Source organism: Aspergillus melleus (genome assembly GCF_016097325.1).
Source record: "Aspergillus melleus strain CBS 546.65 chromosome Unknown contig2, whole genome shotgun sequence".
In the NCBI taxonomy this organism is placed as follows: Eukaryota; Fungi; Ascomycota; class Eurotiomycetes; order Eurotiales; family Aspergillaceae; genus Aspergillus; species Aspergillus melleus.
This window is the reverse complement of record NW_025763371.1, coordinates 973,557-986,745: the sequence shown is the minus strand read 5'-3', so window position 1 is coordinate 986,745 and position 13,189 is coordinate 973,557. Positions and strand designations below refer to the sequence as shown.

The 13,189-nt window shown below is 48.9% G+C and overlaps 3 protein-coding genes across 3 annotated transcripts; all 3 read left to right on the top strand.

The window, feature by feature from the left end:
- Positions 1 to 1,131: 1,131 nt before the first annotated feature.
- Positions 1,132 to 5,206, top strand: LDX57_003202 (uncharacterized protein; the record flags this gene model as incomplete). Its single annotated transcript, XM_046084844.1, has 6 exons — positions 1,132 to 1,221; positions 1,287 to 1,394; positions 1,459 to 3,115; positions 3,182 to 3,790; positions 3,857 to 4,039; positions 4,127 to 5,206. 6 exons carry the CDS (start codon positions 1,132 to 1,134, stop codon positions 5,083 to 5,085), a joined length of 3,606 nt encoding a protein of 1,201 aa, XP_045940807.1. The 3' UTR covers positions 5,086 to 5,206.
- Positions 5,207 to 8,935: 3,729 nt separating this feature from the next.
- LDX57_003201 (uncharacterized protein) lies at positions 8,936 to 9,337 on the top strand (the record flags this gene model as incomplete). Its single annotated transcript, XM_046084843.1, has 1 exon — positions 8,936 to 9,337. One exon carries the CDS (start codon positions 8,936 to 8,938, stop codon positions 9,335 to 9,337), a length of 402 nt encoding a protein of 133 aa, XP_045940806.1.
- A 75-nt stretch (positions 9,338 to 9,412) lies between these two features.
- Positions 9,413 to 10,333, top strand: LDX57_003200 (PTH11-like integral membrane protein; the record flags this gene model as incomplete). The annotated part of the gene is made up of 2 exons (XM_046084842.1): positions 9,413 to 9,765; positions 9,859 to 10,333. 2 exons carry the CDS (start codon positions 9,413 to 9,415, stop codon positions 10,331 to 10,333), a joined length of 828 nt encoding a protein of 275 aa, XP_045940805.1.
- Positions 10,334 to 13,189: the final 2,856 nt, after the last annotated feature.

Below are 13,189 nucleotides of genomic sequence, written 5' to 3'. Positions count from 1 at the left end.
CAGTACTTGTTGAGCGAACATGCCAAATTAGAATCTTCACGGAATCCTGTTACGATATAAGACCACAGGAAGACTGCATCAGGAACATCTACACTACCAGGAGCTTCAGGGTCTATATCCCATCTTTAGAACCTCGTCATCAGGAAATCCATGTATCTCATGAGGTATGCAACAACTATGAAAATGGGACTGCAGAAGGTCCAGAAAAAGACAATTTTGGGACCGTCTCTGCACTGAAGACAATGAACTGGTTGACAAGACCGTAAGACCCGCACGTGAGAGAAAGATTAAATGCCTTGCAAGGCTCAAATACTTGAACAACCAAGTGTATGGGGATTTCGCTTTGTGATGACCTCGAGTAAATTGCCTTAAACGTATTAGGACAAAAGCTCCTGTCTCGAGAACAAAGTGACCACCACCTGCAACTAGTACAACAAAGCCACAAACAAAGCCACTGTTTCCAGGGCATCGTCTCAGTCTACAAATGTAAATTATTCTACAAATAGAATTTGAACCAAGACTATTGTAAGTTATGCTATAGCGAAAGGTTATGGCTTTGGAATGTTGCATCACCATAGGATATCACCCACTGTCAAGATAGAACTGTGGCCATACAATCTGCATCTAGTAGCTTCCTACCGGCAGCTTCGTTTATACCAATCATGTTAGACCTCAGTAGAGACATTTTTCCCTAGAGCCAGGAAGACAGTATCTGATACTGCATACGTAGCCACTCCCTAGACATACATCACCTGGCACATCTAGCTGGTGACCTGAGGCAGAACGTTCCTGTAGCTGCTCCCAGTAGACATCGTCAGGTCCAATCAGAAGAGACAGCAGACACCTCCCCTGGAAACTTCCACCATCTCCAGATTCCATCGACCGGAAGGTTCCTGGAAGTAATTGCGGCCTCAAGATCTCTTCTGGAGGCGTATCCACATAAATACGGTCTCCTCCCCCCCTCAGCTCCTACGGTTCTCTTTCTCACTCTTTCTTCTCATCCATGAGAATAGCTTCATAGTGCTTCTACCAGCTTGAAAGCAGTGACGATTCTTTTATCGTGCATGAAGCATTCCAGCCCTTTTGTGCATTAATATCAATACATCAACCACTACATTGAAGCTTATTATTATGTTGTCTCTCTCAAAATCCAACCTCCTTTCGGCTGACGAGTTGTTCAACTACTTCGTCTTCCCTCAGATCCTCTACACCCTGTCCAAGGTATTTTGAACAAGTCGCTTAGTTCTATCTATCGTCAGCTTGATCAACCTAACTTCGTTTTTCAGGACATCACTCCACCCTACTACTCCTTGAAGGCCAACTTCGGCGTCCAAACGCTCGCATACGTTATCATCGGGTTTATATATACACGTCTTGTTGGCAAATTGATTGAGGTATTTTGAATTTTGCTCTGGGCCTGTTATATTGTCGATTCCATTGATCTAACATCATTTCCAGGCGTCCCAAGACCTCAGACATCCCCCTGAGTTGGACGAAGAAGAAACCATGACTACTCACCGCTCGAAACACGTTGAAAGCAAATGGGACGTGGTGATCAAAGTCGATGTCATTGAAGATGAGGATTTCGTGGTTATTCCGTCAAACGTGGCCGTCCTTGAGGATGAAATTGAAGATGAGGGTTTCGTTCTTGTCTCGCCGGACGTGGTAGCTGTCGATGACATTGACATGGTGAAGGAGCCTGTTGCCATCCCTGGGGATGTCGTTGAAGATGGAGGATTCGTCATTGTTCCGCCGAAGGAAGTCACCCTTGTCGATGAAATTGAAGATGAGGGTTTCGTTCTTGTCTCGCCGGACGAGGAGGCTGTTGATGAAAATGATATGGTGGAGGAGCCCGTTGCCATCCATCTTACTTCTGAAGTCTGGGACATCACCCTCGCTCTGATGGAAGACTTGGGGGTCGAGTCTGCGTTTGAAGTCATCTATAAAAACGGATACGTGCATCAGCAGACACAGGCTGACTTCAACGAGGTGGAGAACGCTTCTCCCTCTACTCCTGAGGTAGAGAATACTTCTTCATCTGCTGTTGAGGAAGAGAAAATTTCTCCCTCTGCTACTGAGGTAGAGAATGCGTCTCCCTCCACTACTGAGGTAGTGAGCGAGGGCAATGATAGCGACGTCGAGTGGGCCTTTCTAAATGCTTCTTCATCAACTGACTCTGTGGCATACGGGGTCACCGAAAACGACAGCGGTGTCAACTGGGTCCGCGGCGACGATGGCAAGGTAAAGGGGGTGGAGTATATAAGCATCCCCTCTACTTTGTACAGTGATCGCGTCCAGGGCCTGAGAACCTATTGCGTCCCCGGCTTTTCCCCAAACGCGGCACAAATCCGGTTGCTGATTAACTTCACAATCAAGCTGATGGATGATGTCAACCGCGCGAAGGATATTAATGGGGAACTTTGTGGCTTCGTCAACGAGCTCCTGGACAAGGACCAGATTGAGGAAGAGTCACAGACGGACCTGGAGGATTCAGAGTCAGTGCCCCCAATTGTCCCCCCCTCTACCTTCCACCTCTCGGAAGCCGAGAAGGTCTTCGATCTGATGGAAGGGAGCCCGGATGAGTCCGACTATGAAGTCGTTGACCCCGGGTCCGTTACTCAACTGACCAACTCGGAGGAGGGTGCGGAGACTGGGGATTCTGACTCTGCCGCTGTCGATGCCACCGTGTTTAAACCTGGGTGGCATATTGTGGGACCCGAGAGGACGGGGATTTCAACTTCTCCCTCTGAGGTCGAGGCGACAGACGATGTCGCTGACGCCGACTGGGAAATCCTGAGTGACACGAAGATGGACGACCAGGAAGACGGTGCGGATGAGGTAGGTGACACACTTACTGCTACTGCTGCTAACAAGGACGATAGATTTGGATTTGTCCACGTCCAAAACCAAGCGGCGGTAGGCCTACTTCTTCGTCTCGACCAGGCAGTCGACGTCGAGCAAGAGGAGGAGGTACAGGAAGAAAAAGAGGAGGAGCAGGAGAATGAGGAGCGCCTAAAAGATCTCCTCCGTCCATCTGCCTTTGACTGGGCAGACGAAAATGACGGCGACGACGAAGAGACCGTCGTCGCGCGGGATGAGAGTGGCTTTCCTAGAGGTAGGCTCTATAACTTTATCCCTGACACCGAGAATGTCACAATGAACCAGAGGCTGATATCAACAGGCTCGAATGGTTCCGCGGAAATTCAAGCTACTACCTCTTCTGGAGATGGCGGTGATGACGAAACTGCGAGAAGCTTTCTGGAGCAGGAGGTCCACCACTATAACTGGTATGGGGCCCCTGTTCTGGGGAAAAGCGGCACGCCCCCAGAAGTTTCCCTCCTTGTTCAGTCTGTGGCTTCCAAAGATCTGGGACGCAGCGACAAGTACCGCTTCTGGTCTATCATGCACAGGGCCAACCTTTTCATCGACCCCGTCATTGTCATGCTAGAGGAGGGGGACAAGCTCCAGGACAACTTTGGAAGCGTCAAGGAGCTTGTGAGCTACGCAGCCGGCCGGACATTCAAGTTCTACTCCCCGTATGGTGCGTGGGTTGCAGACCCTCAAGAGAAAGGCTCGATTGCTGTCGACGAACAAAGGGAAGATGTTGACACGAATGAGAGAAACATCGTCAGCAATGGACGCCTGGGCTGCAAACTTGAATGCTGCCCATCATACGGCCTGGAGAGGAAGTTGCGTTCTCGGCGACAGGACTTTCGGGTCAGGGCCCAAAATTATAAGCCCTCGCCACTGAGGCAGATTATGACGGTGGACGATCTGTCTCCGAAAGAAGGTGAGACAGCGACTGTGCCATTTCAGACTCCGGTGTGGAATGTCCCGCTAACTTGCCATGCTACAGCAGTGACCACGAATCCGCTCGTGGTCTCCATCGATGAGGAGTCCCAGCAGGGGGACTCAAACGCCGAGCAGTCCGTCCTCAGCTCACCAACGGACAACCACTCGGACTCCGATTCCGACTGGGAGGAGATAGAGGTGTCCGATGAGCTGAGGAACATCGCTCTGGGGAGCAAAAAGCCCAGAGGTAAAGTTCCCGAGCCACAGACATCCCTCGATTTCAAAGAAACCTGGGCTGACATTTCGAGAAAGGACTGTTCACTAAATGATCCAGACCCAGTTGAGTCGCATGTCGCGACATTAATTGAGTTGCCGAAGTCTGGCTCTTTGAGCATGGGCTGGATCAAAGACTTCATACCATGGTGCCCAGAACCGTACCGCGCATTGGACGGTCTGGGTCATAAGAAATTGGGACTCTGTCCCAATGTGCAGGTCACCGTCTACCCAGTACTACTTGACGCGGAGCCCTTTCCTGCTCCTGATGCAGAGTATGTTGGGAATGACGGAGACTTTCCAACGTCGCTGTACTCCCGCGAGATCGACGAGGTACGACATCCTGACGATTGTGAGCTGTCGGACAGCTCAGACATCGACAGTCTATCGTCGGACACCTTTCCACTCAACGTCGATACCTATCACTCGATCGTGGCGGACGAATTCAACGCCTCCTTCGACGGCGATGGAAGGATGGCCTCCCGCGAGAGCCTTTCTCTAATCCCCGGTCCTGGCCCTAGTACCCTGCAGCTATCTTCTTCGCTAGAAGATCCAGCTGATGTGCCGCTCCCTCCGCCGCCGAACCAGCGACGTAACTTTCCCAAGAGGCGAACACGCAGAGCCCGAGCCTATATCAGACGGCCCGCGGCTCTTCGGCACAGGGTAGCCCCTCTCCGCACGACGCTGCCTCTGAGGCGATCCCTCTCCACGATGGCCAACACAAATAAAAGATGCCACTGTCGGAAGAAAATGTCGTTGCCAGACGAGCCTGCAGTGCCTGAGCCTGTTCCCTCAAATTCAGGTTCCGAATGCACGTTCCCGGCAGACTACGACTCCTTCAGCCAGTTGGGGATAAGGCCACCGAGGAGACGGTTCAGCCCTTTGGTTATTCTTGAGAAATGCATATTCATAGCTCGAAATGGAGCTCGTGCACTTTTCAGGAGGACCAATGAGGAGCGTGAACTGGAGGAGGAAAATGGCAGGAAGGCGAGGAGAAAGTTGACGAAGCGGAGGAAGTAGCGACGTGATGGGAGGAAGATATGATTGTGGAGGAACTGGGGAATGAACTCCCCAAATGATTTGAAGTCTTGCTTATCTTTCCTTTTTCTTCTGTCTCGTGTTGTAATAGTTTGTTGTTTTGATCCTTTGTCGTTTTTCCTTATTACATTGTACCATATTTTGGGTATTTTTGCATATCTCTGCTTTTCATCTACCACTGACTCCCTATCTTTACCAATATCCTTCTTCTGTGTCCTTCCACAAGTTTCAGAATAAGAGCCCATCTATCACAAAGCTCAAATAACCTTCTGAAACTCATGAACATGCGCCACCTACCGCCACATCACCTCCTTGGTCTCGATAAGTCGCATACATTGAGTCAATGAGGATCTGAGGAGGAGGAAGGAGTTGAACACCTCGTCAGCCGATAAGGGATTGAATTTTGAAAGGGACAACATAAAAGCAAACTTCAATGTGATGGATGTATTGATATCAACAAAAAAGAGCTACAATTCTTCATGCATGATGAAAAGCATCGTCACTGCTTTCAAGCTGGTAGAAGCACTCCAGCTCTTCTGTTATTGATACCAATACATCCAGGCTGAAGCTTATTCTGGTTATATCTTGTCTTTTTCATCATCCATTCGCATCTCCGTGATCGAGTTGTTCAACTACTTCCTCTTCCCCCAGATCCTCATTACTTGGACAATCTAGTCTTGGTGAAGCAATGATGTGGCGCGCGGTAGCCTGGTCCAGGTATTGTGGGAGGAGTCGTGAAGGTAGAGATGGCTGGTGGTCCACTGGCGATGATAGCGGATAGGTGCAGAGCAAAAAAAAAAGTTAAAAGGGAAAAAGCAAGAAAAAAAAAATAGTGATAACTAATTTAATATTCGATGAAAAACGAATTCCAGAAGCGTGTGATTTAATTATATAGTACGGAGTAGCTCAGCCTATGTGTAGAACATCCTATTCTTACAAGAAGGGCTGATACACATTGTCTAAATATTCGAATCGAGTGTCTCAATCATCAATAGTACCATCGTCATTACGGGGTAGACAGGGACCTGAATCATTAAATTGGAAGAGTTATCCCGAAAAAACAATCGATGACATTTTTATAGTTGACGATGCAGCCGTCACGAGGGCAGCGGGCATGTGATCGTCAGGGGCAAAACCCAGCAAAATCCATTTCTCTTTCTGCATTCTTCTCGTCTCCACCAACGGATCGTCGCTACTAGTCTTGACAGCAGTCAGCGCTACGCTATGATTATGGGTTAGGTTTATGACACCTCGAAGGATCGTCCGTCAAACTACGGTGTACTCTTTCCCATAATCCCGAACAAGCTGACATTCTGTGATCCGCTATCCCAGAAACCTGGAATTGCTTATTGCCCCCACGCAAGGAGGCGCCGTAGAGGGGTCAAAATTAGCAATGACGTATACAATAGACTTGTACTTCTGGACTCCCTATTGCTCCTTTGCTGGGAGCATCGAGAGCATGCACAATCACGGGGCCAGCTGCAGGGATAGATATCGAATCGAACTATCGGGAACTACAATCTACTTACTGCAAGAACAGGAAATATTTGCGTCAACAAGCCTTAGATGCATAGATTTATTGAGCCCTCGACTCCAATAGGGGCGTTCGTACCACGCGGCTGGGACAAGAGCCCTGCATTCTTATTGATCGCCTTGCGAAACAATAGTGTGTCTGCATTCCTACGCTATTCCTGCATGTCGTGTTCGTGTTCGGCTTCGACTCTCGTCCCTCTTTGTGTCCCCCTCGTCTCCTTATACTTGCATGCGCTATGTATGAAAATTTCCGGTTGGTCTGGATCGGATCATCTCCCCGGACTCGTGGAAGGTGTCCTCGAGGCTCTATCTTGTCTGATCGGGATTTGTGATAGGCTCAAGGCGACTAGGTACTAGAGCTAATTTGCTTTGCAATGATTGAATCATGCGGAAGATTTCTACCACCTGTTATGTGGTTTCCGTGCACTGACTTATCTAGAAGTCCGCAGTCAAGATGGCTTCGGTCTACCTCTGCTTTCTCGCTTTGTCGGGAGACTTTTGTGTGAGCAACGTAAGTCTAGTCTTGACGATTACCGTGACACCGTCTGGAGATCACGAAAACATACAAGATCTATGCCTAAAATATGTTAAGCCAATTTTGCCTCTCATTGATGATCGGCACCGTGAAAGCACTCATCCACGTGGTTGATCAACGCGACCTCAGAGGTTCAGGTAGCAAAAGCAAAACGCAACTACCGTGTGGCGCCGTTAGATTGTGCAAAAGATGGCAAGTGCGGATTGCCAAGAAACCAGTCGGCACCGTCAAACCGTCTATCGATCCTCGGATCTTTTCAAAAGTCCTGTCGTGTCGATCACTATTCGAGCCTACTCCGGTGGGAGATTTTCACCTCGTGCCAGGTTATATTTGTCGCAAAATGAGTGCAGAGTAGGAGATTTCTCGCTCAAAAGACATTAGATAGTTGCTCTACAACTACTGTCAAGTTAGGTTCACCGGAAGTCAAATGTTGAGCATGCTTGAGTTCATCATTGACTTTGTGAGAACTTTCGGCAAACTCGGGGCACGCATATCCGCCCTTTTGGACCGATGAAAATCCGAGCAGTCACTGACTACGTTTCAGCAACTACTCGAGACTTGTCTGAGGCGCCTCAGCCATGAATAATGGCATTTAGTCCGTCAATAATCCCGTTTTGGACCCACCGCCACTCCTGATATTGACATCGTCATGTTCACCGAATGTTCACGGAGTATGGCAGACAATGATTGATAATCTCAAGGGGAGGGGACCGTGCGATCAGACTTGCACTATGTGTTAGTTGCCCAACTAACCTGCTCTTTCGGTACGAACTCTCGTTTACTAGAACGCTCTTGGAAGTCCGAGGAGGCTTAAGCCGGAATACCCACTGAGCATTCTCGTGGCACGATAGCTTCATCAAGTCGAAACTTTGTGCGGATCTACTGTTCGTCATCACAAGAGAGAGCCTCCCACGATTCGTGCTCAGGACTATTGGGGCTTCGGGAGCGACTCGAGAATTCATCAAAATCTCGTTGTTGTGTGAACCTCATCCACAGCTCTTTTATTGAATTAATTTACTTGCTCAGGGGTGAAGTCGCCCACTCAGCCTTTCTTAAAAAGGAATAAGAAGAAAAGAAAATGCTTTGCACTTTTCATGCGAACTGATTCAAACACGACGGTGAAAGTTGCAACCGGCTCTACGGTGGAGCAAAGACAGCCGAATCATAAGCTTCAGCACTGCCGACGGATCCGCAATGTGCCGCCAGACATTCGAGCGCCATTCTTGACAGGGGAATTCTAGCAGAAGACAGGAGCAGCGTTCCATGGAACCACTACTGTCCATCGCCGAAACGAGGCATAGTTGACACGACGTTGATGCCAATCACTTGCACCCACCTCGCCCACGACGCATGTGGAGACCAAGTACCCTCAGGTCATACTTTCCCCTATTGCAAAGAATTAGCAGCCACTCAGCAAGCGAGACTGAAAATGAACTGTCAATGCGCGGAGAGCTTCTTCTGCTTTTAACAAGAGTTCATGCACTATTGAAATACTAGCAACTCTTGGGTTTGGGGTAGCGGGCAGTGGAAAATATAACAAGACCCATCCTTCGAGAGACCGACAATCCACCAACTACTTGACTAACCCCAGGTCCAGTTGCAAGCCTCGATGCTATCTTGTACCAAAAGTAGCTGCTAACCCAGGCTTGGGTTTGAGTAGTCAGAAGACTGTACTTCTACGCGGAGGGACGGTCACCCCACTGTCTATATCGAAGGACATCCTTGGAGGCACTCCGAGTTGTTGCAATCAAGTCACTCCTCAGAATGGAGGACGATTTTCGCCATATGATTTTCCCCAGGGCTGCAGGCGATGGCGCCGGTCGAGGGCAAAGAGCCTTGGTGGTCACGGCCGTCTTGACAGCAATCGCCGCCGTCACTGTCGCGATGCGATTCTTAGCTCGAATTGGACTGATGAAAATTACTGGTCGTGAAGACTGGACAATTCTTCTTTCTCTGGTCAGAGCACCTTGTCAGATCAATTTGTTGCCTAAGTCCTTGCTAATTTATGAGCAGGTATTCTCCATTATCTACCTCGGTCTAGTAGCATCCGGTCAGTCTCTGAACTTCTATACTTCTATAATCAGATCTAACCAGCCACAGAAACGCACTTTGGCCTCGGAAGACACTCAAGCGATCTTTCTACGTATGAGAATCAACAACAATTAAAAGTAACCTCTCCCCAAAACTCCACCTACCACTTCTCCACTAACATCCCCTCAGCGCCTATGGGCTGCCATCCCCATGTATAACGCCAGTCTGGCCTGCACGAAGTTCTCCATTCTCTTCCAATATCTGCGCATCTTCCCAGGCCACAGCTTCCGCATCGCCTGCTACATCACGATGGTCATCGTGGCGATCTACTCCACCTGGGCCATCGTCAGCGGCTACGTCAACTGCGTCCCAGTGGCCCGGTTCTGGAACCACGAAATCCCAGGCTCCTGTCTCAGCTTCGAGGCCGTGTGGTTCTTCAACGCATCCATGAACATCGCTACCGATCTAGCCTTGCTCATCATGCCGATGCCTCTCCTCTCTCATCTGCAGCTTCCGCGCATACAGAAACTTGCGCTCATGGCTGTTTTTGCTATCGGCGGATTGTACGTATATCACAGCCCCACTGCTCACAATTCACCATCCAATCCATGATCCAACTTCCCAATACCTTTTATCATACTAACAAACCCGAACAGAGTCGTCATAACCAGCATCCTCCGCCTCTCTAGCCTCCGCAAAGTAGCCAAAAGCCCAGACACATCCTACAGCAACGTCGCCGCCGCCTACTGGACCGCCGCCGAATGCAACGTCGCCATCATCTGCGCCTGTCTCCCCTTTCTACGTCCCATAGTTAGCCGCATCTTCCCGAAGCTGCTCTCCACGCAGAGCTACAATACCCCGTACTCGCGCGGGCGGACACTCACGACGCTCACTAAGTCCAAGGCTCAGGGGCCGAAGATGGCGCTTTATTCGCAGGATCGGGACTTGGGGCTGTGTACGATTGATGTCGATGTACAGGGTCCGGCTCCGGCCCAGGGCTATGGCAGAGGGAGCGGGGAGGGGAGTAGTAGTGCTGGTGGAGGGGGGATAGAAGTTAGGACTGAGATGACGCAGCAGAGTACGGTTCATGGGGAGGAGACGAGTCAGAGGAGGTTAGTTATGGATGTATGACTTTTGGGTTTGGGTTTGGTTTTGGGCTGGCTTTTGTCTGGTTTGAATTCTTGCGCTTCTTATTCTTCGCTTTTTTCATCCGGTAGTGTATATAATCTCTCTTTAGCACAGTAGTATATATGATGACCGCGGCATTATAAACATCTCATTCTGCATATTTGCCACGAACTTAGTACTATAGGCCATACCTCGGTGACTAGTATGCGATTACTTCAACTTTCCGTCCTTTCCTTTTCATGAGATAAGCACCTGGCATTACAAGAAGCAAGACCAGTTGAGTTCGTGCAGAAAACACATGACCAAAGGTGCTTAATAAGCAATGTAGCCCCGATGACCTGGGAACGTCTGTTCGGGGTCTTGCTACAAGTAACCAATGTTCTGTCCCCGCAATTGTCATTTCCTCTACCCACTAGAAGAAATTGAGTGTTTGTTTTTTTTTTTTTTTTTTTTTTATGATGGGAAGTATTATACGAGCTTCTCGCAACATTTGCCTTTCCTTTCCTCATCATCAAATCTCCACAGTTGTTTTGCACTCAACCCCTTGTTCTCCACGCCTGTTTTCATCTCGCTTGCAAAGTAGTACACGCAAATTGTCGCATCCCACGGTAATGTTCTCGTCGCAATGGTCATCAACCCCTAGAATATTTCCAAGTTCTGGTTACAACGCGATTGACCCGTCATTTGAGATCGAGGAAGAGACTTTGCCAAGTTACCAACCGACCAAATATTACCCAGTGCAACAAGGCTAGGTGCTCAACGATAGGTACCAAGTACTTGCTAAGTTGGGCTATGGAGTGACGTCTACTGTATGGTTTGGCAAGGATCTATAGTTAGTACGACCAATCTGTCCCAGTGATGATCAAGCAGGTTTTAATGACTGGTTACAACCAGTGACTCTAACTACGTTGCTTTGAAAGTATACGTCACGGATAATCGGGAAACAAACCATGAGCTGAAGATCTACGAACGTATGAACTCCGTGTCAACAAGACACCCTGGCAAAAGGTTCATTCGCCAGCTCCTTGATCATTTTTCCATCCAAGGGTCTCATGGCCGTCATATTTGCCTTGTACATGAACCCCTGGGAATCAGCGCAGGTGAACTCTTGCGACGGATTCCCGGTCAAGCGATGACGCTGGAAGATTTGAAGCCTTGCATCAGGCAACTACTTCTGGTTCTAGACTATCTACATTCTGTCTCTAATGTGGTCCACACAGGTAAATTTACATTTGTCGGCGATTGGAAATGTACCGCTGACGACAATCAAGACCTTCAACTTAAGAACCTGCTCCTCCCAGCACCTGACGAGGAAGCCCTTTCACGTTTTGAAGAAGAAGCAGTCAAGGCACCGTCAGCCAGAAAAGTGCTAAAGGACCGGACCGTCTACGAATCGTCAAGATTCCCAGCGAGTGACGGCATACCCCTACTTAGTGACTTTGGCGAAGCTCGACTTGGCGACCAGGAGCACAGTGAAGATATTATGCCCAACGTCTACAGGGCCCCGGGGATTATTCTCAGGATGCAGTGGGATTATAAAGTAGACACCTGGAATGTTGCCATGGTTGTACGTGCTGTCATTCTTTCGACAGATGCCTCGTTTGCTCTGGGCTGTCCGACCTTTACTAACTCGTATCAACAAAGGCATGGGATATTGTTTGTTAACATACTCTCATTGATGGTAGAAACCCGGATGGCATTTTTGATGATCGGGTCCATCTTGCAGAGCTGGTTGCGCTTCTGGGCCCTCCATCATCCGAGTTTCGCGACGCGAGCAAACTCAGTTCGGTATTCTGGGACAAATCGGGTATGATCCTGGCGTTTATCCGCTCGAGAGGACTATCTGCTAATACCTTCAACTCAAAGGAAACTGGGACCGTTCGGCTCCCCTCCCCAATATCAATCTAGAGACCCTAGCCGCCAAAATCCGTGGGGAGGACAAGCAGGGATTCCTGCGATGGCTCCGAAAGGCCCTGCAATGGAATCCGAAAGACAGGCCTACAGCGACAGAGCTTCTCTTAGATGAATGGATGATGAAGGGGCTCAACCTACCTGGTCCTAAAGCAAGAATTTGAAGGGATCGTATGCGGTTCTCTTTGGGTGCGACTTACATGTAATGAAGACTACTATTAAGACTATGATGTAGTGTCTCTATCCCGGTGAGTACTGAGGTAGGTCCCCTAATCTTCTCATCTGACCAACGATGAAGAATGCTTCTAGGTGTTTCCTGAAGGTGCTGTATGTGGCCATCGACCGGATTTGAACTCCCGCGGCGTACGCGAAACTTCTATCGCCAGGAAGTGAGTCACACCGCACTGTGCATACTTGAGGGAAGTCAGTTCTCTTGTCGCTCGGCTGCTAAATTTCCCAATACCTTAGCCCAATAACAGAAAGACAATAACTTGTACACGTATCGTGTCTCTCCTATAGGGTTTCATCTTCATCATGGCCCATAACGTTGCCGAGTTTAAAGTCCCCGTTGAATATGTAGGGCCCACTCTTGAAGAAATCGCAGCTAGCAATGGATCCGACGGGGCGCGATGGTCAACTGTGACAGTTGGAGTCTGTGATGAAATAGAGAAACCTGTAAGGAAGTCTAATGATCAAAAGCAGACATGAACTCATCCATTCCTAAGATCCACGAGTCACTGCGATGGAGATCAAGTAATGTTTCTTTCTCGCTTCGTCCTTCCTTCCTCTCTTCCTCTCTTTCCTCCTTTTCTTTCTTTCTTTTTAAATACTTACCTTCAACCCAGACCCCACCTCAAGCTAACTGTACTCTACCTACCCCACAGAAGCTCCAAAGCGCATCGCTCCTCCAGAGACAAAAACGACAACCAAAACGTGATAACGGTAGGA